At 37.0% G+C, this 24,496-nt stretch overlaps 1 protein-coding gene across 1 annotated transcript in view; it reads left to right on the top strand.

Annotated features, from left to right (window-relative positions):
• Positions 1 to 24,496, top strand: part of LOC122797654 (copine-4-like) — a 1,365,845-nt gene that overhangs the window by 1,084,549 nt on the left and 256,800 nt on the right. The window contains exon 7 of the mRNA XM_044066195.1: positions 9,015 to 9,113. Coding sequence (XP_043922130.1) covers positions 9,015 to 9,113 — 99 coding nt within the window. The remainder of the gene's footprint in view (positions 1 to 9,014; positions 9,114 to 24,496) is intronic.

Genomic DNA, 24,496 nt, shown 5'->3' with positions numbered 1-24,496 from the left:
TTCCCTTTTCGGCACTGAAGTGCGATCTTGGAGTTGGTATATTTAAGTAGGGGGGTGTGGGGGGCACAGGGGTGCACCGTTAAGGTAAGTTTTTTTTTTTTTTTTGTTATATATTTGAACTTTCAAACTTCGATCATATGTTGTCGAACATATGGGATTCAAAGTTTTGAAAGTTCAATTACATAATATAGACCCTCTCTTTTAAGTACTTTACTCTCTCTCTCTCTCAAAAGATTTGATTCCAAAAGAAAAGATCAATATTTGTAAACTTTTTTTTTTTTGAAACCTCAAACTATCTGTACTTTTTGGTGTAGCTGATATAGGATAACTGAAACATCATATACATACATTTCAGTAATGTGGTATCTCAGAGTATTACCCATATTCTGGGGTACACTGATTTCTGAGTCAGATTATATAAGCAATTAGTGTGCTTGTGATGGAAATGAGTGAAGTTCTACTGCCAAATTGTTTTAAAGATGAAACAATAGGTTTTGCAATTCAATATTTTTGACAAAATCAAATTATAATTTTCAAAATGATTGGAGAGATAGAATCTAACCTCACAATTCTTGACAGATTGGACTGTTCTTTGTCTCAGGTTTGCCCTGAGGATTGTGAGTCTCAGATGGATAGCCAAAATCTTTTTTGTGGAGAGTGTTTTCTGTCTGTGATGGAAATGACAGATTATGCACTTTAAGGCACTGCAGATAGCCCCCACAGTCATGATACAAACACTTTATTCTGAGCTTCTTGTGTACAATATGAAGGAACAAACGGCATCCTTGGAGAGGTGACTGTCTTTCTATGATGGCGATACAATTATTTCAACAGGGTCACTATTAAAAGAAATATGTATTTGAGCAGCTTTTATTACATTTTCAATAAATTGTGATCCATACTGATTTTTCAATACAAGCTTGTCTCTTTCTCTTTTTTCTAGTTCTGTCATCTGTATAATATGGATTTTACAGCACTTCCTTAATATTTATCCCTATGACTTTTCTGGGACTTAGGATGGTTCCATTAACAGTTATTTTAAAATGGATGGATATTTATTTATAGTAAATTTATCTGATGATGTGAATCCTTTATTATACCATGCGAACATCGCAAACCAGACAAACGTGCATGCTGATTGGCTAATCCAACCAGCGTGCACATAGTAAATCTTACAAGAAACAACGCAAAAAGTCCGGTCGCTAAATATCATGCGGCGACAGCAAATAAACAGTAAAGTAAAGTAAATCTAATACCCAAAACACACAACAATTTAACGAAAACACAGAAAACTAACCAATTTCCATACTACACTCCTCATTCCCTCACCTCGAACACTAAAAAAATAAAAGTCATGCAGTCGCAAATACATCACACACACACTACATAACCACCACTTATAACACAATAAAACCAAGCATTCTCATAAAACCATTCACTTACCTATATTCCCTACAATACCTATACACAGACAACTCCAAAAATGTACATACTAAAAACACACCACACATCCCTCACAAAGTCAAAAACACACACCATACCGAACGTCCACATCAGCATACATCTAATAAAAGCGCATACAACACCACCATCTAGTGACCAAATAGTAAAAGTACATATTTTAAAAAATTAATACAAATTAAAACTACACCACATTTCAACATACCTATAACTACTAAAACATAACTACACGTTATAAACTTCTACACTGCTTAAACTATATTATACCAAGCACCACCTAGCCCTTTCCTAACATTTCCTGAAAAACTAAAAAATAACATGTATTTAAATTAAAACAGAAATAAAGAATAAACACAAACTGAAAGTGTGGACTATTTTATCTCACAAAAAGTGGAAGAATACAAAAAAAGCAAACAAAAACATAAATAACAACAATACAAACATAATACAAAACAAACTAACACCATGGTATAATAGCAATAACCCACACCTGGGTGTGGGTAATGCTGGATTTACCCACGGTTGTCTTTGTTTGGTCCCTCGGGCTTCGCCCTCAGGACCAAACCACGCCAACCGTGGGTAAATCCAGCATTACCCACACCCAGGCATGGGTTATTGCTATAATATCATCTACTCTTATGGCTGTTATGACTGACAAAGTATTTGACAAATATAGCAAACATGCACAGGATTTACTGACTGGCCCTGAAAATAGGTTACTTCTTTCTCTGAAATTGCATTCTAAAAATATTTTGTTTGCTAATTGTGTAGAGAGTCTTGAAATGCTTACAAATATTGAAACAAACTTTTAGGGCCAATAATACTTAACTATTGAAAAAAAATGGTAGTGTTTCAGTTTAGAGGGTTGTGTAAAATATGCCTTACTTTAAATTACAATGCAGTGAAGGAGAAGAAATTTAAAGAAAAAAAAAACAGACATTGACAAATATGTTCATCCATCAAATTGACTTTAAAATGCTATCAAGGACTTACTAAATAAAGTAATTACATGATGAGGACAATCATTTGAAAGTGAAAAGCATTTAAATGTCAGGAACTTGCTTATAAACAAGGTCAGATCTTTAATTGGAAAATAATACAAGAAGCTGATGCAATGGATAGATATAATTAAAAAAGTTACATGCAATGAGCATGGCATTAGTGGAATTTAATCTTTCATTTTTTTATGTAATGCACATTAGAAAAATGATTTAATATTGTTAAGTTGTCTTATTTAATTGTTTAATTAAAAACAAACAATGAACAATGAAAATAACAAAATAAATACTACTACTAACAACACAGATGACAGGCTTGAATTTAGAAAAAATATCAGTCTTTTTGTTAACACTTTCTGCTACAGAATTTCAGAAGCAATGAATATTCATTTGAACAAATTTGCATATAAAGGTGAACATCAAATGAACAAGTGCAGTGCACCCAATAAATAAATAAATAAATAAAATAAACAAATTGGAGCTGCAAAAAACATCTTCTGGTTGATACTTCAAAGTAAAGATGCTGTTAATTAATACTACATGATTCAGACCTAGAACGTGAGGAATGTAACCTCAGATATCTCAGGATCCATAATAATGTAATCATATCTCCACCTTTCATTATCAACTACTCATCATCTAAAACAAAATGATTAATCTTTCTGAAACTGTCACAGATAAGTAAATGTTTATATAAGATTTTGCCAATCTTTTCTAATTTTTATATCATATTTATAATTCACCTTCTTAATAAAATTACCATTACCATTCACACACACAAAACTGCTTAGAAGTACAACAGTAATATGTTTTTAGATCCAATAACCATTTTAAATGTTTAGGTGTGATGCAGGTGTCACTGTTAATGCATATGCACTGAGTATACTTTCTGCATTCAAAAGTGCATATTTTCTTTTATTTAAATCAATTCTAACTAGGTCAATTTTAGTCAATAAAATGTTTTTACGTTTTGAGATGTTTTATGCACAGCCTTATGTTTGGCCATACCACTTTAAGCAATTCCAAATGACCTTGTAATATATTTCAATTTTTCAGAAACATTTTCCTAATGCTAGATGAATCCACACTATAGTATATGACCATTGAGGTGTTCTGTTCTTTGTATTGTGTGATTCATCCCAAAAGTCACAGCTGCACTTTTTAAAATATGCTTATAAAAATAACTATTTTTGTTTTCTTTCACATATTCAAAATGTGTTTTATCTCTTTTACACCTAGCTAAAAACAATTGCCACAAAATTGCTTTCAACATGTTTTGTAATGTGATGAGTGGTCTTATTCTAATTGTAATGACTAGTATTTTTGTGAAACAATTGTTATGTATTGTATTTATTGCTGCTTTGTTCCTATATTGATATTATAATGTGTGCTTGTATTTTATTATTTTATAATGATCATATTGGAGCTTTTCTTCCTGGGCCTCCACTGACAAAGAGCAGCTTTTCCGGTTGGACTTTTCCGGTAAACAAATGTAAAATAAATAAATAAATACATAATATAATTTGGCATATGCTTTGATAGTTTAAATGTGCATTTTTTTAATCCTTTCAATAAAATTGGAACAATGGCTAGAAGATACATGCAAATATGTGTCTGTAAAAAGTCAGCTTTCTAAAAAGGGGTGAGCCAGTCAACATGCACCAATTAGTCCATATCCTTTCACAATTACGTATGGAGCAATCCTCATGCACAGTGCACTTGTTTATTCTACCTCAGTGGTTCAGTGCTTGTCATTACTGTTCTAGTAATTTTCATTCCCTTATTCCCCCCTTTTGACCCGTGGTAACTCATTACCTCCTTCCATTTTCCCCTTTGTTTTTTTTCTCACACCCATCTCATGTCCCTCTGCTTTATACTTTGCATTACACTGCCTAGAAATCTCATGTCCAGCTGCCCTTTCTGACACTTGGCCCTTGTTATCCAGGTTCTGGCAATTAGTCTGTTCACCTCTGCTGCATTTAGCCTTATTGCCCACATTTCTTTTTCCTCTTTGCTCACCCCTTTCATTCCCTATAGTCCACATGCAAAATTCCCAGATGTTTTGTCCCTGTTTTCCATATATCATCTTCCAGATTTTCAGAGCCTCTGTCCAGATCTTTTGCATCCAAGTATACTCCCAGAATGTATATTTCATGCCTGATTTCTTGTCATGCATCTCCATCATCCTCAGTCTGTTTTCCTTCCCTTCTTATATAATCTTTTTCATGTGAGATACATGTCATCTGTAATACTTGATCTTCAACCACATGCATTTTCTGCATCTCGGATGTTATTATAGCACTTTTCACCATTCAGCTTCCCAAGTCTGTCATCCTTCTGCCTTTTCCAGTGCTTTCCTGATCCTTATTTGCAGCTTCCTGCACTTTAATAAATCATTCTGCTTTGGCCTTTCCCCTGTTTTTACCATTTCTCATGGGCTTTCCTTTCCCTTTATTCCTTTCTTTTTCTGGGTTTATACTTCCTCTTTCTTCTTAAGCTATTTTTTGTCTCAGTCTGGTGTATAGCAACCATTAATTTAGTGTAAATCCAAAATATTATATTTCTTTCTGTAGAGATTTTAGCACTATCTGTCCTTGTGTTCCTCACATTTTTAACCTCCAGTTCTCCTCTTATCCCCTTTTTCTTCTTTTTTTTTTTTCTATTTGTTTCTTATTCACTATAAAAATGCCCCATCTCCCTTCCATTTATATGTCTTTATTTTACTTGACCACATGTCATGTTGTCCCATCTCTTTAGTGTCCCTGCATTCCTTCTTTCATATTTTTCCACCATTATAATTACCCTCTTTGACCTTGTCTTTTGATCCCCTCCTTACTGTTTATTTACCTAAGCAGATTATATGCTAAGACATGAGGTGTATGTGAGGGGGTCCCCAGCCTCCTGTTTTCATACTCAGTCTTAGTTTGTTTTTGAGACCTTTCTCCCTTTCATGTTCTCTATCCATTATTAAAATTATTTCTGTACTTTTAGTATTTTTGGTTTGCATTGCATACACGGTCAGGTTTGTTAGTATATGCACATAAACGGGAGAATCATTAGTCTAATCACATTTATTATGCCTAATTATGTATATGTTTTATGACCTCCTCTTTCCAAAACCCTCTGTATTTTTTCTGTCCCCTTTTCCAATCTTTTTTGTATTGTATTGTATCACTTAATGTGCATCTAACATATACTCTTGAGATGTTTAGGGTATTCACACTCTTGAATGTGTGCCACTCCTCCCTTTCCCGTTTTTTCTCCTGTCCTGACTACCGGTGCCTTTTTCTGGTTACATCTAAGCAGTGAGGCCCTTTCAAACCATACAGAATATTATTGCTTCTATGGCCATCTCAGCATTCTCTGGCATAAGCATGCAGTCATCTACGTACACTAGGAACCTGATTGTACTCCTGCTATTCCTTCCAGTTCTGCTTTTTTTCCTCATTTCAGCTGACAGCTCTTTTATGACTTGCAAGAAGTCTTTCAAAGAGAGCCCCCCACGACTGATTCCCCTCCCAAATTTAGTGCCTAGGGAGCTCCTCTATTTACCATTGTCACCCTTTCTGGTTCAGTGTAAATTGCCTCAATCATTCCTTTAAAATGTTCCAATTGGTCATTTATTCTAGTCCGCCTGAGTGAAATTCCAATTTGGCTATGTTGAAGACCTTTTGCAGATCAAAAGTGACAATCCCTCCCTGCCCCCATCTTTGTGCTCTTCTCTCTCCATAAACTCTGTTAGTACATTTTCTTTCTTTCACAAAACCACTTAGCCCCATTTGTATTGTTTTCAATAGAATCACATCTAGTCTCATTGATGACACTTTTGTCATCACCTTGATGACTGCATATTATTGAGATTGGTCTGTAATTCCCTGCTTCCATCCTCTGCACCCCCCCCCTCTTTTGTGATCACTACCACCCTGGCTATTTTCTTTATGGCTGTTATTTGCCCTGTTTCACTTAACCTTTCACAATCCTTCTCCGTAACTATTCATATTGCCTCTCTGTCTCACTTGTAGGATCCTGCACCCAAGACTGAAAATTTAACAGGAAAAAGTTAATGTGCTTCATTTAAAAATTGAAGAGCAATGCAGAGTAGTGGTGTCTAAAGAAGGATTTGAAAATATTTATGAGCACACAATTAAGCATGAGGACCAGTTAAAAACTGAAAACATTAAAATGTCTAGAAAAGACTTGTCTGACAATGCAAAAGGTAAAATATATGTGACTGGTAAGAAAAGATTTCTTGCAATCAATTATAAACCTCCATTAGCTGATTCCAAATGTCCATCCCCTTTCCAATGGGTTCATGTCAAATGAACGACACGCAAAAGAACAACATTCACTATATCGAAACGAAACCATCGACATTGCAAAACATCGACACTACATTTATACGTAAGTACAGTGCTAACATGGGTCCTGCAAGGGGGAAGTAGTATGGGTACAGTGTCATATCATATCCTTTACTTCCCCCTTGCAGGACCCATGTTAGCACTGTACTTACGTATAAATGTAGTGTCGACGTTTTGCAATGTCGATGGTTTCGTTTCAATATAGTGAATGTTGTTCTTTTTATGTCGCTCATTTGACATATATATATATATATATATATATATATATATATATATATATATATATATATATATATATATATATATATATATATATATATATATATATATATATATATATATATATATATATATATATATAGAAACTTGGGTTACATACATGATGTATTTTCTAACATAAAAAAATAAACTACTAAGAATCTATTTTATAAAATTGTTGTAAACTCTGCAAAGAATCAATATGTTTATGAACTGAAAAGTTTTTGGGATTTATGGAAAAATTGATCATTTCGAAGATAAAGTAAATGTTGGTAATACTAGTCATATTGCTAAAAGACTACACTATATTCAGAACTAAAAATTTCATTAAAATAATTTCATCTGAAAATATGACTTTTGCAAATAAGTCTAAATGCCTATTTGCTGGCTTTTTGTTTGTCACCTGAAGAACACATGTATTAGTGTATGACTGCAAGGAACTCACTGACACATTCATATCTTTTGTTTAATGCATAGAGGCAGCAAGATATCTATGGCATACTGAAAAATGCAGTCCACTGATGATTCATCCCCACTCATTTCCAGATTCCGATTTTAGATACAGTCTCAGTATAGCACTTTCAAACACAAAGTTTTTTCCCCATAAAGGCACAGAATAGAACAAGATCAGCAGATATAGGCTGAGTGTAGGCTGTGGATATCATCACAATGACACTAATACTGTCATTAAGAATACACCTGCAACTAGCACACACTATAGACCAGAAGTCAAATCTTAAAATGGAGTTCCTGTTAATGTGATCAATGTTTTGTGGAAACATAGGAACAAATTAAGAAGTAAACAAGCTATAATGTGTTGAAATGATTCCAGGCATTGTAAAGCTGCCTTGTGATAGATGATGTTATTGAAACAAACAAGAAACAGTAGAATGATAAAGGGCTAGCTCTATTAAAGTGACACATCCTTCTCCTTAAATCAGTGTAGTGCAGATAAAATACTACTAATCCCATAACCCAGCAAATCGTAAGAGTGGACCACAGAGCACAACAGGCTTCCAGTCTGACTCCATTAAATTAACCCACTTGAGGTCGGACAGCTTTTCTGATGTTTACTGTTTACATTTTTCAGATGTGGTAAATAACTATTTAAACCATGCCTAAAAAAGGTAAGGGTACTGCAATTTTAAAGCAGAGAGCATATGACATGCTGATGGAATGCATCCAAAAGTTTATTAAGAAGAAGAATTTTAAAGTACAAAAATATAGTTCCATTCATATCCCACAGCATTTCATTTGAAAAGAGTAACTTTTCTGCATGTTGAATTGTTTGGCAATTAACAAAAGTATTATTTTGCAAAGTATGCTGCCTGTCTTTTTATTTTTAATTCAGCTGTACTCCCATGTTTGAGTATCATTTCAGAGCATTTCCAACAAGTGACTGTAACATTAGTAACAGAAGAAATACTTAAGACTCTGTTGCAAGCTTGAAATAAAAACGGCCTTAAGTGGTAAATGTTTCTGTGTAGAAACTGCAGATCAAAGCATCTGAAGTACTTTGTGTGTGTAGTCATTGACACAAATTCTTACTTCTGAAATTTGTATTGCTGTTGGACAACAGCTTTTATTTATATGACCAGAAAGTGTTCGCATGACATAAATGAAAATGCAATTCATATAATGGTCTTGGAAATTAAGACAATTTGTGGCAAGGAAGCTAACACTTTTCCTTATCACTTATAACACTTGGCATGCATCTCTTCTAGGCAATTTGTATTGACATTTTATATCAGATACCTTATTTTAATTGTGAGGAGTTGTTTTACTTTAAGGGCTCCTTTAGTATGTATTTCCACTGATGGAAGCCTGTAACATCAAAATATGGCTCATTTGTGAAGTCTTACATTAGAGTATATTTGATTATATCTTAGTGCATATTTTAATGCATAATTTTTGTTTTATTTCCACTTTTTTTTCTCAGTGTATAGTCTGGGACTGGGATTCAAATGGTAAACATGACTTCATAGGGGAATTTACTTCCACATTCAAGGAAATGAGAGTTGCAACAGATGGAAGACAGGTACAGTAATTAATCTTGTACAATCTGATGTTTCAACTATTAAATAACAAAAAATTGTCTTTTAGGAAATCTTTGTTTTTTCTTCCCCTTAGGATGATACTGTTTACAGACTACTTAAAAAACAAGAACTTTCTTACAAAATACTGAGTTAGATTTGAAGTCAATGAACATGTAGTACCTGATAATGTGACCAAAAGTTTATTTTGCCACTAAACATAGTTTTTCATAAATTATTACAGATTACATTAGTCTAAGTGGAATATGCATTTTGTGTAACACGTGAGTTGTGCTTAAAACAAATTAAGTATTATTTTCAATGTATTTAAATGTTTACCTAGCTCATTAGCATGTACTGTTTTAGTGAATTTGCAGTGCAGCTTAATGCTTATAAAGTGTCTGATTTTGTGTCAAGCAATGTGAGTTTATTAAAACCTCTGATATCTACAGTTTGTCCGTCAGCCAATAAATACGGTAACATCCTTGCTGCAGGTTGCTGCTGTATGTACAATAATCCAAACACACATAGAATATGTACATGAATATTGGCTTGGTACACAATTTGTTTGCCAAGAACCCTGAAACATAAACTAGATGACAAGTTTAGTTTCGTTATGATTTTACACAAAATCTACATTAAAATGATAGATAGCAAATAGCAAAAATACAATATCTTGTTAACAGGAACTACCTTATAAAGCAGCAGTAAACAGCAGAAACGATGGAGTTGCTATGGGGTAACAGTTGAGAGGAAATCTTGTGCTGACCAGATAGCAGATTAGGTATTCACATGTCTTAACATATCAAGAAAAATAGCTAAGGGTAATTGCATGCACCTTGTCATGGTGAAGAAGGCCCTGTATCTCAGTTAAAGTGTGAGGCATACCATGTAGAACCATTTAAAATGAGCAAGTCATTGCAGACAGCTCAAACTAAATACCTTCCACGGAAGAAGGTAATGACAATCCAGTTCAGTATTTTTGCAAAGAAAGCCCTATTGGCAAAAGCAATCAAAGACATTTCAAAATGACACCGGAAGATAAGACCATCATGTTTGAAGATGTCCTCTGTAAAAACAGAAGACAAGTACAAGATGTTGTAGCATGGCTGGATAAAGCTGAATGGGCATCTACCTGCTAGGGCACTCAGAGATTAAAGGAAAGTCCAGTGCTGCAAAGTATTATATACTACTGCAACTTGAAGTATAAGAAGCACGGACCAAGATGAACTTAATGTGGTTAAAGATGAGATGGCAAAAATACATGCTGACATTTACAAAATTAATGAAGAAAATTGACTGGAATAGTTCATTTTGCATCAGATAATCATTTCATCTTCTACAGTGGGCAATGATCTTGCAGAAGAAATGGAACACCTAATCATAGTTAGTAAAAAGGTGTTTTGAAAATCATTTATCAATCAGAAACTAAAAAAAATGTTAGAATTATTTCAATCAGACTACAAAGCAAGCTATTCAGTTTCTTATGATGATGCAAGTGTATGGTACAACTATAGATAAAGCTGCAGAAGAGGAAGAAGTCAACTAGTTTTATAGGGATCTGCAGCACCTTCTTGAAATAATACCAAAAAAAAAAAGGTATTGCATTCATTGTGGATGATTGATGCATTCATTAAAGCTAACTTGGTAGTTGAAGTACAACTAAAATAAAGGTCAAGTCTGGCCTTGATGTATGAAGTGAAGTAATGTACAGACTACTAGAATTCTGCAAAAATAAGCAACTGGTTATAGCTAACACTCTCTTTCAACAACCTAAATGATTTCTTTATTTTTATTTATTTGCATTTGCTTTCAGGCTATGGCAGTGATCTCCATAGACCTTTTTCAGACTTGGCATGGGAGCAGTGTCTTTTAAGTGACTTGCTTAGTGTCACAGATTTAGGCAATGGAGACTAAGGGAAACAAATCTTGCACTACTTGACCACAGGAAACAGCTTGTTAACAGCTCCTTAATACTCTAAGCCAACTTCCAGACTAGAGATGGCTTTATACATGGGCATCACTATACTATACAGTATGGAGAGAAGTCCTCAATATTGCCTAGAAAGTTGCAGCAAAAATATTCCAAACAGAAATAAGATTGTGTAGGCAAAATGTGTCTCTGTAGGGGGAATAAAAGTAGTTAAGAATAGAAGCAAAAGGCCATTGAGAAAAGGAAAATATGTAAAACTGAATGCAGACTTTCAGAGAACAGTAAGAAGGAAGGAAAATATTTAAATAAGCAATGCAATGAACTACACGAGGAAAACATAATGGGAAAGACAATGTGCCCTTTCAGTAATACTGGCAGTATAAATGGAAAATTCCAAGAAAATGGATGAGATAAAGACAAAGCTCAGAAGACCCCCAAGAGAAGTAAATATTAAGATGTGGTCAGAGTAATATACAGAAGAAATATTTAAGAAGGATCCTAACATCACTGATATGTATGATGATATGTTCCATGATCTGGAGTCACACATCCTGGAGAGAAAAGTTAAATGTGCTCTAGAAAGACTTGCTAGTAATAATTATGCAGACAATGATATGATTCCAAATGAATTGTTTAAAGTCCTGCAAGATGATATTGTTGCAGTGCTGCTTGGACTATGCCAACAAATTTGGAAAATGCAATAGTTGTCATTGTATTGGGAAAGGTCAATTTAAGTTTCATTCCCTAAAACATAATAATTATTAGTGTTATTTGCATATTCAAAATATTTGATCAAACCATCTGCCATGTAATTCCACAATAGAAAAATATCATCAGTAGAATGAGCATAAAAAATACAATCCTTAAAATGCTTGATTAAAAATGGCTTTTTCCTCCCAGACTGCCATAAATAAATGTGTTAAGGCTGGAACCATTAAGTCTCCCATAACAAACCCAGCAGTTTGTTGGTAGATCTCATCTTCAAACATGAACAAATGTTCTATAATACTGCTTCACGTAATGTGTACATTATGTCTACATTATAAATATACTTTTCATCAAACCTATCTAAAGAGACGTCTTACCAACTTTATCTCCACCAGTCTAGGAATAACAGTTTACAAAGAAACAATGTCTGTTGTTATCAGTATGGTCAGGCTGTGACATTTAGTTATACAATTTTGTCCACGGAATTATAAACGTGTTTGACTAAATAAGATACTTGCTTAAGAACTAGTTTCAAATAACGTTCTCCTAAGAAGAAGCCCTAGGTCTCCTCCCTGCCACTATCAGTCTGAATGGGGGTAGGTGGGGATTCTATCAGATTTTTGTGAATCATAGGTGTATCAAATATCACTGGAACTCTGCTGTTGTTGACTTTGTAAAAGTCCAACTCTTTGTCCCTAGTACCTTTTTGTGTATCAGATCCACTAGCAAGGAATCTGTGTTAGGACAGCAATGACAATTTGGAAATATATCAGCTTGAGAAGAGCTCATAGACAGTCCCAACTGCTTTACCATGGATAGCCTCCACCTCTTCCCTCAAAGTTTTCATATATTAACTAAATCCCTGTCCATTCCCATAGTGCCTTTTTAGGCAATGTCAGTCTTCTAAAGCTTCTAACATAAAGAAACAGAATATGGATATCATTAAAGCATTACTGCTCAATGATAGGTGCCTTAAGAAAAAACTACACTCCCAACAATAGCTTATTACACTGGAAAGCATGGATATATATACATCTTCACAGAGACCTAGACCAATACCACTGTGAATACTCCATAAGTGCAGGGTTTCATTGCTTATCACACACTGAGGCCCACCATATTAAACAAAGGCACTAAAGGCAGTGGTATCTCCACATTTAAAAAATCACTTAATTTCTAGACTTATTAGACAAGATAATGACACGGAACTCTTCCATATCCAGCTTACTATTATCAAAACCCACTATCATAATGTAGCTAACAGTAGGACCCCTTCTGTGTCTCCCTTTGCCCATAAATCCTACCTAACTAGTAGGGGGACCCTATGTAATAAACAAACACCATTCTCCTACGAGACTTCAACTTTCCTTCCATAAACTGATAGGCTTATACATCCTCAAACATGTATGTCCAAACATCTGTGGGCTTTATCAATACAAATTCCCTGGATCAGTGCATCCAGACCCTAACTAAGGGTAATAAAATCCTGAACTTGGTCCTTACCGATATGGGGATGATTTGCTCCCCACCAGTTGAAACTTCTTCTCTGATTATATCAGACCACAAGGCAATCAACTTCACTATAAGACTGGAGCTTGTAGCATCTTGCAAATACTCAGTATTCAGAGATGATGCAATGGCTAATTTACTAAAGCTCAGTAATGACCTGGTTAAATTCAAAAGCTCCTTCCATGTTGATGAACCCACTCCTTATGCAGATTCCTTCACTAACAAATTCTGTGCACATATAAATAGCTACATAGATGCATCTGTCCTCTTCACAAATAAAACAAAACAAAGCCCTATGGTGGACTCCCAGTATAAACAGGCTCTATAATAAAAGCAAAAACAACTGATTGCATGGAAAAATAAATTTAACTCTCAAGATACCAATAGCACTCTTGCCAAAGTAAACAATGAACTCTGGATCCTGGTTAAATCAATCAACGCCTGATATGAGGTAACATTAGCCACAAAGGTGATGGATAAGCACAAAGCTTTCTTCAATTACGTTAAAAATCTCAGAAAAAAATGGCCAGCACTGTGCAGGGCTAATAATAAATGATATCACATAATCAGACCCATAGGGCTTAACCAGTCAGCTGGCAGACAAATGTAGCTCAATCTTCACCCCACTACATCCTAAATATTCTCCGATCACATACCCTTACATGCACCTCCTCAAATCTCCCAAAAATAAGTTCTCAAGGTGTTAGCTAAGACCAAAAACAGTATGCCTGTGGGGCCAGTTAACATATCAGGCTGCCTGCTAGTCAGCCTGAAATGTGATTTGTCTGATCACCTTCAGAAGCTATTCAATATCAGCCTCCAAACAGGCTTTATGCTGGATGAATGGGTGACAGCAACAGTCATTCCATTTTACAAAAATGCAGTTTCAATGGATCCAGGTAATTATAGACCCATAGATCTGACCACTCTCATCTGTAAGGCTATGGAAAGTACCAATATGGATTTAATAAATAAGGATATTGGTAACCTACAAAGACCCAACCCAACCCTTTTGCTGTGACAAGTCTTGCTTACTTATCCTTGTAGACTTCCTCAAAAAAGTTGCAGAAACAATGGATAAGAATATAACAGTGTACATAACATATCTAGACCTTGCAAATGTGGTCAACACCATCTCATACTCAGGTGTCATAGCTAAACGCTCTCCAGATAAATGTTAGTCTCTGTGTAATTCATTGAACAGCAAATTGCCTCAGAAATACGATCCAGGAAACTAGGGTGGGCAGCTGTGCCACCTCCAAAAAAACTTCACTAGCAGTATACCCCAAGATTCAGTCCTTGGCCAATCGACTTTGGGATTCCATTTGTAGAGGTCAAAGCTAAATGTTAAGGGTTTGTTACTTACCAAGTTTGCAGATGACTGCAAACTTGATACCATCAAAAACTCCCCAGTGGACACCAAAATCCTTCTAGAGGACAGAGGTACTGTCCTGAACAAATAACTAGTGTCAAGACCATGGAGTAAATAAAGGGCATATGGATGTGAATGCTGACATGTCTCTCCACATGCTATTCTGTCCTTGCAAGAAAGAGTTGTGTCCACATTCTCTGCATCGTCAAATGTATTCAAAGTGGGATTACAACGCTGCCAATGGAGAGCCTTTTCTCTTCATTCTCTTAGTTTTCATGAATAGGACACCAAAACAGCTGAGGTTTGAAGAGTATTCAGTGTGGGACTGCAATGGTTCCAGCCTTGTTTTTTTTTTGTTTTTTTTTAAGGGATATGGTTCATGTCATTGAGTTGTCTTTCAACACTCTTTCTTAGAATTCACAAAACAAAAATTAACTTTAAACAAAGGCAGTCTTGACAATTATGGGAGCGAGTCCTTTGTGCCCCAGTGCCGATATCTTAAACTCTGTACTCCTTAGTAAATATTATCATCTCAATGTATGTATTTATTAAGGAAAAAGTAGTAGATTTATAAATTAATGCAGGCGCATCAATGTCCCTTACCCTAAACCCAAAATTTTGTGAAAAAATCTTCTGTGAAAGCCATCTTTTTTAGTTCAGTGGTTGAAAAGGGAAGTAATGAGTAAAAGTGTAAACCTGAGTTCATTGAAAGGGGCTTTTAGTGATATTTTCCTGATCACATTGCATTTGTGGTAAGTGTCAATGAACAACTGTCCGGCATCCAAAATTTACTTAACAGTTCTTTGGGTGCAGTGGAACTGAACAGCACAACCATCTATTTGCTTACAGATAGCATTTCCCTGTTGGTCCCAAGTGATTCCGATATCCAGAATGCACAACATTGTTTTGCTGCTAAGTGTAATGTGGATGTTCTTTGTGTTTCACTGTTGCAGTCATCACATTTGGGTTGTCTGCTTGCAGTAACCCTCAGTCAGCCTGATTATCAAAGTCTTGGGTCCTGCATAAGTTTCTGTCTCATCTTCCATGACGTCAGGTAGTCAGGGGTATAAAGCATGCAGCCAATGCCATTACACCAGTCTTTCTTGCTGTGCGGTGCCCAAAGCAGAAGCAGTTCACAAGTGCTGGTCGGCCAACTCTGGAAATTTTCATTTTCGAGTTTCAGATCCAAAGTTTTCGACTAAGCTAAGTACCCTGTTGGGGAACCTTTTTCTTGCTCTAAACCGATGTCAATAAAAGTTAACAATTGCATTTCTTGTAGAAAGCAAATACCTCATTAAGATTTTCATTCGTATTGCATTCCTTGCTTAGGCCCAGACCACGACGTACCTCGCTGTCGGTTTTGTGCCTTATTCAAACCTCGTACTATTCGTCATCGGTTCATTTCCACATCTAAATATTTTGGCACTCGGTTCAGTTATCCAGAAATGGCTTTGGTAAGCCACCCAACTACCGACATTCTGAAAAAATGCAAAGATAAAGACAGAGACAGAACACATAGGTCCAAAGCTGCTGACGATGCTTCTCCTAAGCTAGTCACCAGTTCGCTGGTACTCAGTGAGGCACTTTCACATCCCCTAATACCTGCTACTTCAGATTCGCAGACCTCTACTGAGACCCATTCAGAGTTTAGTATGCTGCGAGATGCTTCTTCGACTGTGGAACCTGCGGATGTCTCTACCTTGGATGGGTCCGGAGCCACTGTGCAGGCACCGGCTTCTGAGGGTGTATTCAGGCCTACTGACTTGCATATTAAGCCAACACCATCTTCTTCTTCAAGGCCTAAAACTCAATCCATGCCTAGAAAACCGGCACCCAGACCGCATGGTCAGGCCCCTATGCCTAAAAAACAAATGATAAGAATGGCTGAAGACCTTATTACTCTAATCAGGGGAAGCCACCCTTCCCCCTCTAAGAGACCTAGGACTGATTTTCCTTCTGATTCTTATGATCAGGACTCTGAAATTTCTGTTTTCTCTGATGACCAGGATTTGCCCTTATCTACCTATGAGGATTCCGGTGCAAAGGACTCCATTCCCTCTGCTTCCCCTCCAGAGGATTTCTCTTTTGGTGAAACCTTGCATACTCTTAGGGAGCATTTTCACTGGGAAAGCCAGGATTACTCTGACTCCAAAAAGAGGCTTAGGGAATTCTTACTCCTGCCCCAACACAGGCCTTTAGCTATACCTCCTGTACGGGACATTGTAGATGATGCCTTCTCGGACTCTAGCCTGGCCCATGACTCTTTACCTCCTGCTCCCAGAAAACCTGATAGGTATTACAGAGTACCTGACTCTCACATGTTCCTCTTTAAAAATCCTACTGCGGATCCTGAGACCATTTAACAGGGACCCAAGGGCATTTAGGCTACTACTGCCAAAAATCCTGCCCCCTCTAATAGAGATTCCAGGGCACTGGATAGATGGGGTAAGAAGGTATACACTTCTGCAACCTTGGCCATTAGGGCCTTAAACTGCCAGTTTCATATGTTAAAATATCAACAGCTTATTACTGGATTGCTTAAACTGAAAATGATGATTCCTAACTGTGCTGAAAATAAAGATTTACAGGATTTAATGCATTCTGCTGAACAAGTTGGAAAACATACTTTGCAATGTGGTTTTGATTCATTAGAGGCATCTTGCAGGCCTGCTGTCACTGGGTCTGTACTTAGAAGGCATGCTTGGCTTAAGGAGAAATTTTTGCCAGATCATGTTAAAGCTAAATTACTGGATGCTCCCTTAAACCAAGACAGCCTGTTTGGCAACAAAGCAGAAGAAGTACTTAAAAAGATGGAGGAAAAAGCTAAATCTAAAACTGTTAAAGATTTCCTGCAAGTACAGCCCCCCAGATTTAGTAGGCATTGGCCCTCTAAGAACTGGTCCTTTCCTGCCTCTTCCAGGCCTTCTCAGTCCAAACCCAGAACCAGCAGAACACCCAGACTTCAGTCCTAATGTACTCACTGGCCTAAGCAGTGGGGAGCTCCCACTTCCAAAGCAGGGAGTAGTAAGACTCCCTCCTATGGTAAACTGTCTCAATGACTTAACTTTAAACCTTCCAAGCCCTGCTCAACTGACTGCTCATTTAGGGGGAAAGATTGCCCTGCATGCAAAGAATGGGGAACTCATTACCCCGGACAAATGGCTTTTAAATAGTTTCCCAAGGATACAGATTTCACTTCCACTCCTTACCAACCCCAAACGGTTGGCTAGACCTACCCCCAAATCAGTAGGCAGAGGCTCAAAAGGAAGTTCTCTCTCTTTTAAGCATCAGGGCTATTCAACCTGTCTAGAAGAAGTATGGGGACAAGGTTTCTACTCAAGGCTTTTCCTGATATCCAGAAAAGACAATTCCTGGTGTCCTATCTTGGACCTGTCTATCCTAAACACATTTTTGGTATTCCCAAAATTCAAGATGTTAACTCTTCATCAGCTGCTTCCCATGCTAGGCAAAGATGTCTGGTTGGCAACACTGGATTTAAAGGAAGCCTACCTGCACATCCCAATAAGGGAATCTTGCAGAAGATACCTATGCTTCAAAGCAGGCTACATGCACTCATCAGTTCTCTGCACTGCCCTTTGGCTTATCTACTGCACCCAGGGTATTCACAAAGTGCCTAGCTCCAGTCATTGCATTTTGCAGGCAAAGAAATATTCAAATATACCCATACCTGGACGATTGTCTAATTCAGGCAGAAACCCAGGACATACTTTTAAATCATCTGGCATTTGTAAAGAAATTGCTAACGTCTCTGGAGTACACCATAAACAAAAATAAATCACATCTGGTACCATGCCAACAAATTGTATTCCTGGGAGCAAGCTTGAATACAACTTCCAAGATGGCCTACCTCATGCCAGAGACACAAATTCAATTGATAGTCTACCTCAAACTACTGGCCACCAAAACCCAGCTATCCACAAGGAAAATACTGCAAGCCCTGGGGTTCATGGCCTCTTGCATTCTACTAATTCCATATGCAAGATTGAGGAAACTACAATGGTATCTAAAAAGCCTATGGTGTCAACATTCTCAGGATCTAGAATCAATGATTCCTATCATACCTTGTCTACAGATAGAGTTCCTTTGGTGGGCAGAGGCCTGCCACCAAAACAAGGGACTGTCATTCACTCTACCCCCTGCCACCCAAACCATAACAACAGATGCATCAGACTATGCATGGGGGACTCACTTGGTAGGGCAATGCATTCAAGGCAAATGGAACCACATCAAATGCACTTGCATATCAATCAAAAAGTAATGTTAGCTGTACAGAATGCTCTGACAGCATTCAAGGACCACATTCTTCCAGGACAATTATTGGTAAAGACAGACAACACCACTGTTATGTGGTACATTAACAAGCAGGGGGGAATCCACTCATACCCTCCTTGCAGACTAGCCATGGCTCTGTGGAACACCGCCTTGAGCTACCAAGTGCACCTACAGGCTCAATTCCTGCCAGGAAAGCTAAATACACTGGCAGACGACCTAAGCAGAAATCTCATGGACCCGCACAAGTGGAAACTGGAACCAAAGATATTCAACATGTCGTGGAACAAATGGGGGGCCCAGAGATATACCTGTTTGCTTCCCCCCAAAACTACCAATTGGACAAATTCTGCACAAGGACTCCCCATAAACAAACTTGGAAAGTGGATGCCCTGTCCTTCACCTGGAAAAATCTATCAGTTTATGCCTTTCCCCCTCTGTCTCCCCTCTCCAAGGTGCTACTAAAGATCAAACAGGACAAACCAAGGACAATACTGACTGCACCAGACTGGCCATGCCAACACTGGTACCGCCTCTTGCACAGTGTTTCACTGCTGGCACCATGGCACCTGCCTCAGACCCCTGCCCTGCTGTCCCAGCAAGGGGGGCCAGATTCTGCACCCACAACTTCAAACCTTGAACTTGGCAGCCTGGCTAATTACCTGATCTCTCCATTACCATCCCTCAGTAAGCAAGTGATGGATGTCATCCTGGAGGCAAGGAGGCCTAGTAGTAGAAAATCCTATGCTGAAAAATGGAGAAGATCCTGTTCCTGGAGCCAAACTAAGGGGATAGGCACAGCAGCACCCAATTTACCCCATATTCTTAACTGAGATGCTTCACAAGGGCCTTTTCTTTTCCTCCATCAAAATTCATGCCTCAGCCATTTCAGCTCATTGCAACACAGAACCACCCCTCTTCTCTAATCCACTGCTGAAGCAATTCCTCAGAGGGGCCAAAAATTTAAGACCACCCAGGAGAGCCCCTACTCCAGCCTGGGACCTTAACTTTGTATTGGAATAGCACACTATACCTCCCTTTGAGCCAGCTGCAAATGCAGAGTTGAGATTCCTTTCTTGGAAAACAGCCTTCCTTCTAGCCATCACTTCAGCAAGAAGGGTGCCTGAATTACAGGCCCTCATAGCAGTGGAGCCTTTCATCATCTTTCATGCTGACAGGGTGTCTCTTAGGACCAATCCCTCCTTCATTCCCAAGGTGGTATCCAGTGTGGCCCTTAATCAGTCCATTCATTTGCCAACCTTCTTTTCTAATCCACAGAACAAAGGGGGATGAATACTGCACTCCTTGGACATGCACAGACAACTTAGATTTTACTTGGACAGGACTAAGCCTCTCAGGAAATCTGAACAGCTGCTGGTTGCATTTTCTGCAGGGGCAGAGGGGAAGGCCATTTCAAAGCAAACCATTTCTAAGTGGATAGTCCATTACATTCATTTCTGCTATAAGCATCATGGAAAACCTACCCCACAGGGGATAAGACCACATTCAACCAGGGCTGTATCTACCTCTACAGTCTTTCTCAGAGGTGTACCTACCAGGGACATTCTAGAAGCTGCTACCTGGAGTTCTGTACATACCTTCACCAGGCATTACCACTTGCCAATTTTTTCTAAATCCAGAGCTGGTTTGCCACTGCAGTCTTGCAGGGCTTTATAGCTGGTCCTAATGCTATCTAATTACATCCTCCCATCCTTAGCTTTGGGAATCTACCCAAATGTGATAACTGCAACAGTGAAATATGAAGAACATAGTACAGTTGTGTACACTTACCATAAATGTAGATGTTCGAGTGTATTCACTGTTGCAGTCCTGCTTACCCTCCCTCCACCCCCCTGACTTCTATTGATGATACTTCTGTTCTTGTTTACTATGTTTAAAGGTTTTTGGTGTATTTGCCTTTTTGTTGGGAGGTGTAACCTTGTATATAATTGTTTCCCATTATGGGGGCACCTGACATCTGGGGCAAGTAAAACTAATGCAATAGTGGTGGCTGCATGCTTTATAGCCCTGAAAGCAACGGAAAGAAAACACCAACCAGGAAATTAGTAGATGTAGACCTGTGAAAACCACGGCTCGTACTCGGGATGTAATCCTAAAAACCTTTATTCCAAAACAACGTCACTCCACGAAGCAGTACATAAACCAGTACATAAGATAACACAAAGAAACAGCTGGTTAAGCACTTTCAACTGGCGACCCAGTCTTCTTCAGAACACATAACAAATTGTTTGAAAACCTTATATAGTATCCCATTGAATTCATTTTCAAAAAGTCCGCCAAAACTTTTAAAGGTATACTGCCCAATTCACTAAATATGAAGTTCTCATAATAACATAATCCATTTAACTGTGTAAGATGTAAAAACATGTTGTTCAGTGATAACGTGAATACAATAATACACGAAATTCTCATAACATCCTAAAATATGTGACATCTAAAAAACTCTAACCATATCTAAAACTATTGTACTATGGGATTCTACCCGCAATTGTCATAAAATATAATATATATCCTGTCCCTTTTTTCTATTAAAACATGAGATGAAATCTCACTTTAAAAACACTTTGAAGTACTTGAAAAAAATATATATATATATATATGTGCACTTATTCTATATAAAATGTGTATGTATGCATCTAGAACTCTAACCATGTGATAATAAACTACTAAGAAATATATTCATAAGCTATCCTATACTATAAGGTCCCTAATATTAACTCTTACTATCAGGACAAAATCAGGAAAGGTTTAATACTAACAAAGTCATTTAATCCTGGATACCTAGTGGCGTCGATGAATATCTGCCACTTACTTTCTAATGATGCTAGAATCATCTTCCAGTTCCCTCCAAAAGGGGTATAGTTGACTTGATCAATAATAGCAAATCCGAAACTATGATCGTCACCTTTATCCAAAATGTGTCTATAAAGGGCGTTTTTATTATCGCATTTTTGAATGCGATACAAATGTTCATAGATACGTTTTTTCAATTGTCTCTCTGTTTTGCCAATATAATATGCCTGGCAAATACAGCAAGTAGCTATGTACACAACCTGTCTAGTATTACAATTTCCTGTCCTTATCTTAATTCTCATGTGATTAATGTCTTCTAATTGTATATATAGTGCCTCATTTATATATCTACATTGGTTACATCTCCCACATTTCGATGTGCCTTTGTATTTCTCATCATGAATTGTAGTGTTACTTGCTTTCTCCAATATTCTTTTCAAATTGGGCGCTGTTTTAAATATATATTTGGGAGTTGATCCTACATATTTAACTAAGTTGGAGGTCAAAATGATGTCCCAATGTCTGCGTAAAATGTCCAGAATATAATTGGTCTGTGGTGTATAGGTTAGTACACAACTTCGTCCATAATATGCATTGTCCTCTCCAACCTCATTAACTTTAATCTCATAGTTACCTAATAGGGGCAGATATTTCTTTCCCCATTCGCTCTGAACGTATTGTATTGTGTCATTGATCATATACTCGGGGTATCCTCGGTTAAGGAATAACTTTTTAATAAAATCCAGTTCTACTTTCATTACACTTTCCGTGGAGGACATCCTGGCTGCCCTAATACACTGACCCTTTACCACATTTTTAAATACATGTGGTGGATGATTACTTGAAAAATGTATATAATCATTAGAAAAAGTAGGTTTCCTGTATATCTTGGATGTGAAACCTAAATTATCGTGTCCAACTAAAATATCCAAATAGGGTATCTCGGTTTTACTGTAATTGTGTGTAAATTTTAAAAATCCAGTAGTCCCATTAAGAAAATTAAAAAATTCCTGCAACCTATCCGTGGATGCCTTCCATAAAATAAAGATATCGTCCAGATATCTAGCATAAAAAATTATATCTGTGTAAAATTCACTTTTAAAAAGAACCTCGGACTCCCATTCCAACATCACTAAATTAGCAAATATGGGAGCACAGGATGCTCCCATTGCAACTCCTCTCATTTGTCTAAAGTACTCTCCCTGAAAGGTAATATAATTATGATCTAATACAAGTTCCATCATGTCACATAGTAAGCTCACTTTATCCCAATCCAAACCTGAATATTTACGTAAACTGCTATTGAAATATTCAAGGCCTATATCTTTAGGAATGCTGGAAAAAAGATCCACAACATCGATGGTCAAAAACGTAATATTAGGAATCCATTTGTCCTTAGTAAGTTTCCCTAAAAAGTTCCATGAATCCTTCATGATATGTGGAATAACCTTGTATATATGTTTGAGCTGACCATCAATTAATTTACCAATGTTGAATGTTTTCGACTTTGATCCAGATACAATCGGTCGAAATGGTGGATTGTCCAATGATTTGTGTGTTTTGGGAATACCTACTATTTTAGCCAACACTGGGTGATCGTTTTTCAAAAACATATAAGTGTCATTAGTAATCCTATTATCTATCAAATACTCTTCAATCGCCAGATCAATCCATCTATGGCCTATATTAATTTGGTTAATAGAAACACTTTCGTAATTATCAGTTCTATGTAGAAGTTGATAAATGATGGAATTATATTCTACAGTGGGGAATAAAACTATCCCTCCACCCTTATCTGGTTTCATAATCCGAACTTCTTTGTTGCATGTAACACGCTTCAAACATTCCCTTTCCTTGTGTGTAAGATTGTTATTTGCAACATTATCCTTAGAATCATATCTCTGTTTCTTATGTAACCATTCTTGGAAAGAGTTGTTTAAAAAACAATTTTACTACGCTGACAACAAAGCACGTAACATATTTGAGAGGAAGAGTAGAAAAATAAGTAGGGATATAGAATTGTATAAACTCGACAGGGCATATATTTGGCCATCTGAGAAAGGACGAGAACAGGAATTTACTTATCAAGTAACTAGACCACCATCTAGGAATTCCTATAGGGATGAAAATTTTCAGGGGGGCAAACCACAACCCAGGAGGAATTTAAACAGACAGTGGAACAACTACAGGAAGTAACGAATAATTTCCACACTAGTTATTGTGTAGATACATCCATGTTGTACAACACACCATTGAAGCCACCAACTGATAATTTACATGAAAATATTGAGAGCCTTACGCAAGAAGTTTTTAGTTCTGATTGGACTAAGCGTATATTTACCAGTTATGATGGCTTCAATATTTTCAATTATACTGACGTGGAGGTAGATGAAGAATTTGTGAGAGTTATGAGTAAGGGTATGAAATTTATACCTACAGCTAGGATGGACTTAGTTGACAATATTAAACAAATCAAGTTATATTGTCGGAAACTTAATCTAGCTATTAATTTTGACAATGAAGGGTCACAAGAAGTTAACCAACACAATAAAGGGTATCAAAATATACGTAAGAGAAGTACGTACATTCCAATTTCTAATCCTAATATTACCAATTTTGAGAAATTAGTGTGTAAAGATATATATTGGTTACATAAGAAACAGAGAGATGATTCTAAGGATAATGTTGCAAATAACAATCTTACACACAAGGAAAGGGAATGTTTGAAGCATGTTACATGCAACAAAGAAGTTCGGATTATG

The sequence above is a fragment of the Protopterus annectens genome, chromosome 3.part1 (genome assembly GCF_019279795.1).
Source record: "Protopterus annectens isolate FY-2018-M chromosome 3.part1, PAN1.0, whole genome shotgun sequence".
Classification (NCBI taxonomy): domain Eukaryota; kingdom Metazoa; phylum Chordata; order Ceratodontiformes; family Protopteridae; genus Protopterus; species Protopterus annectens.
This window is presented reverse-complemented; position numbering and strand designations above follow the sequence as displayed.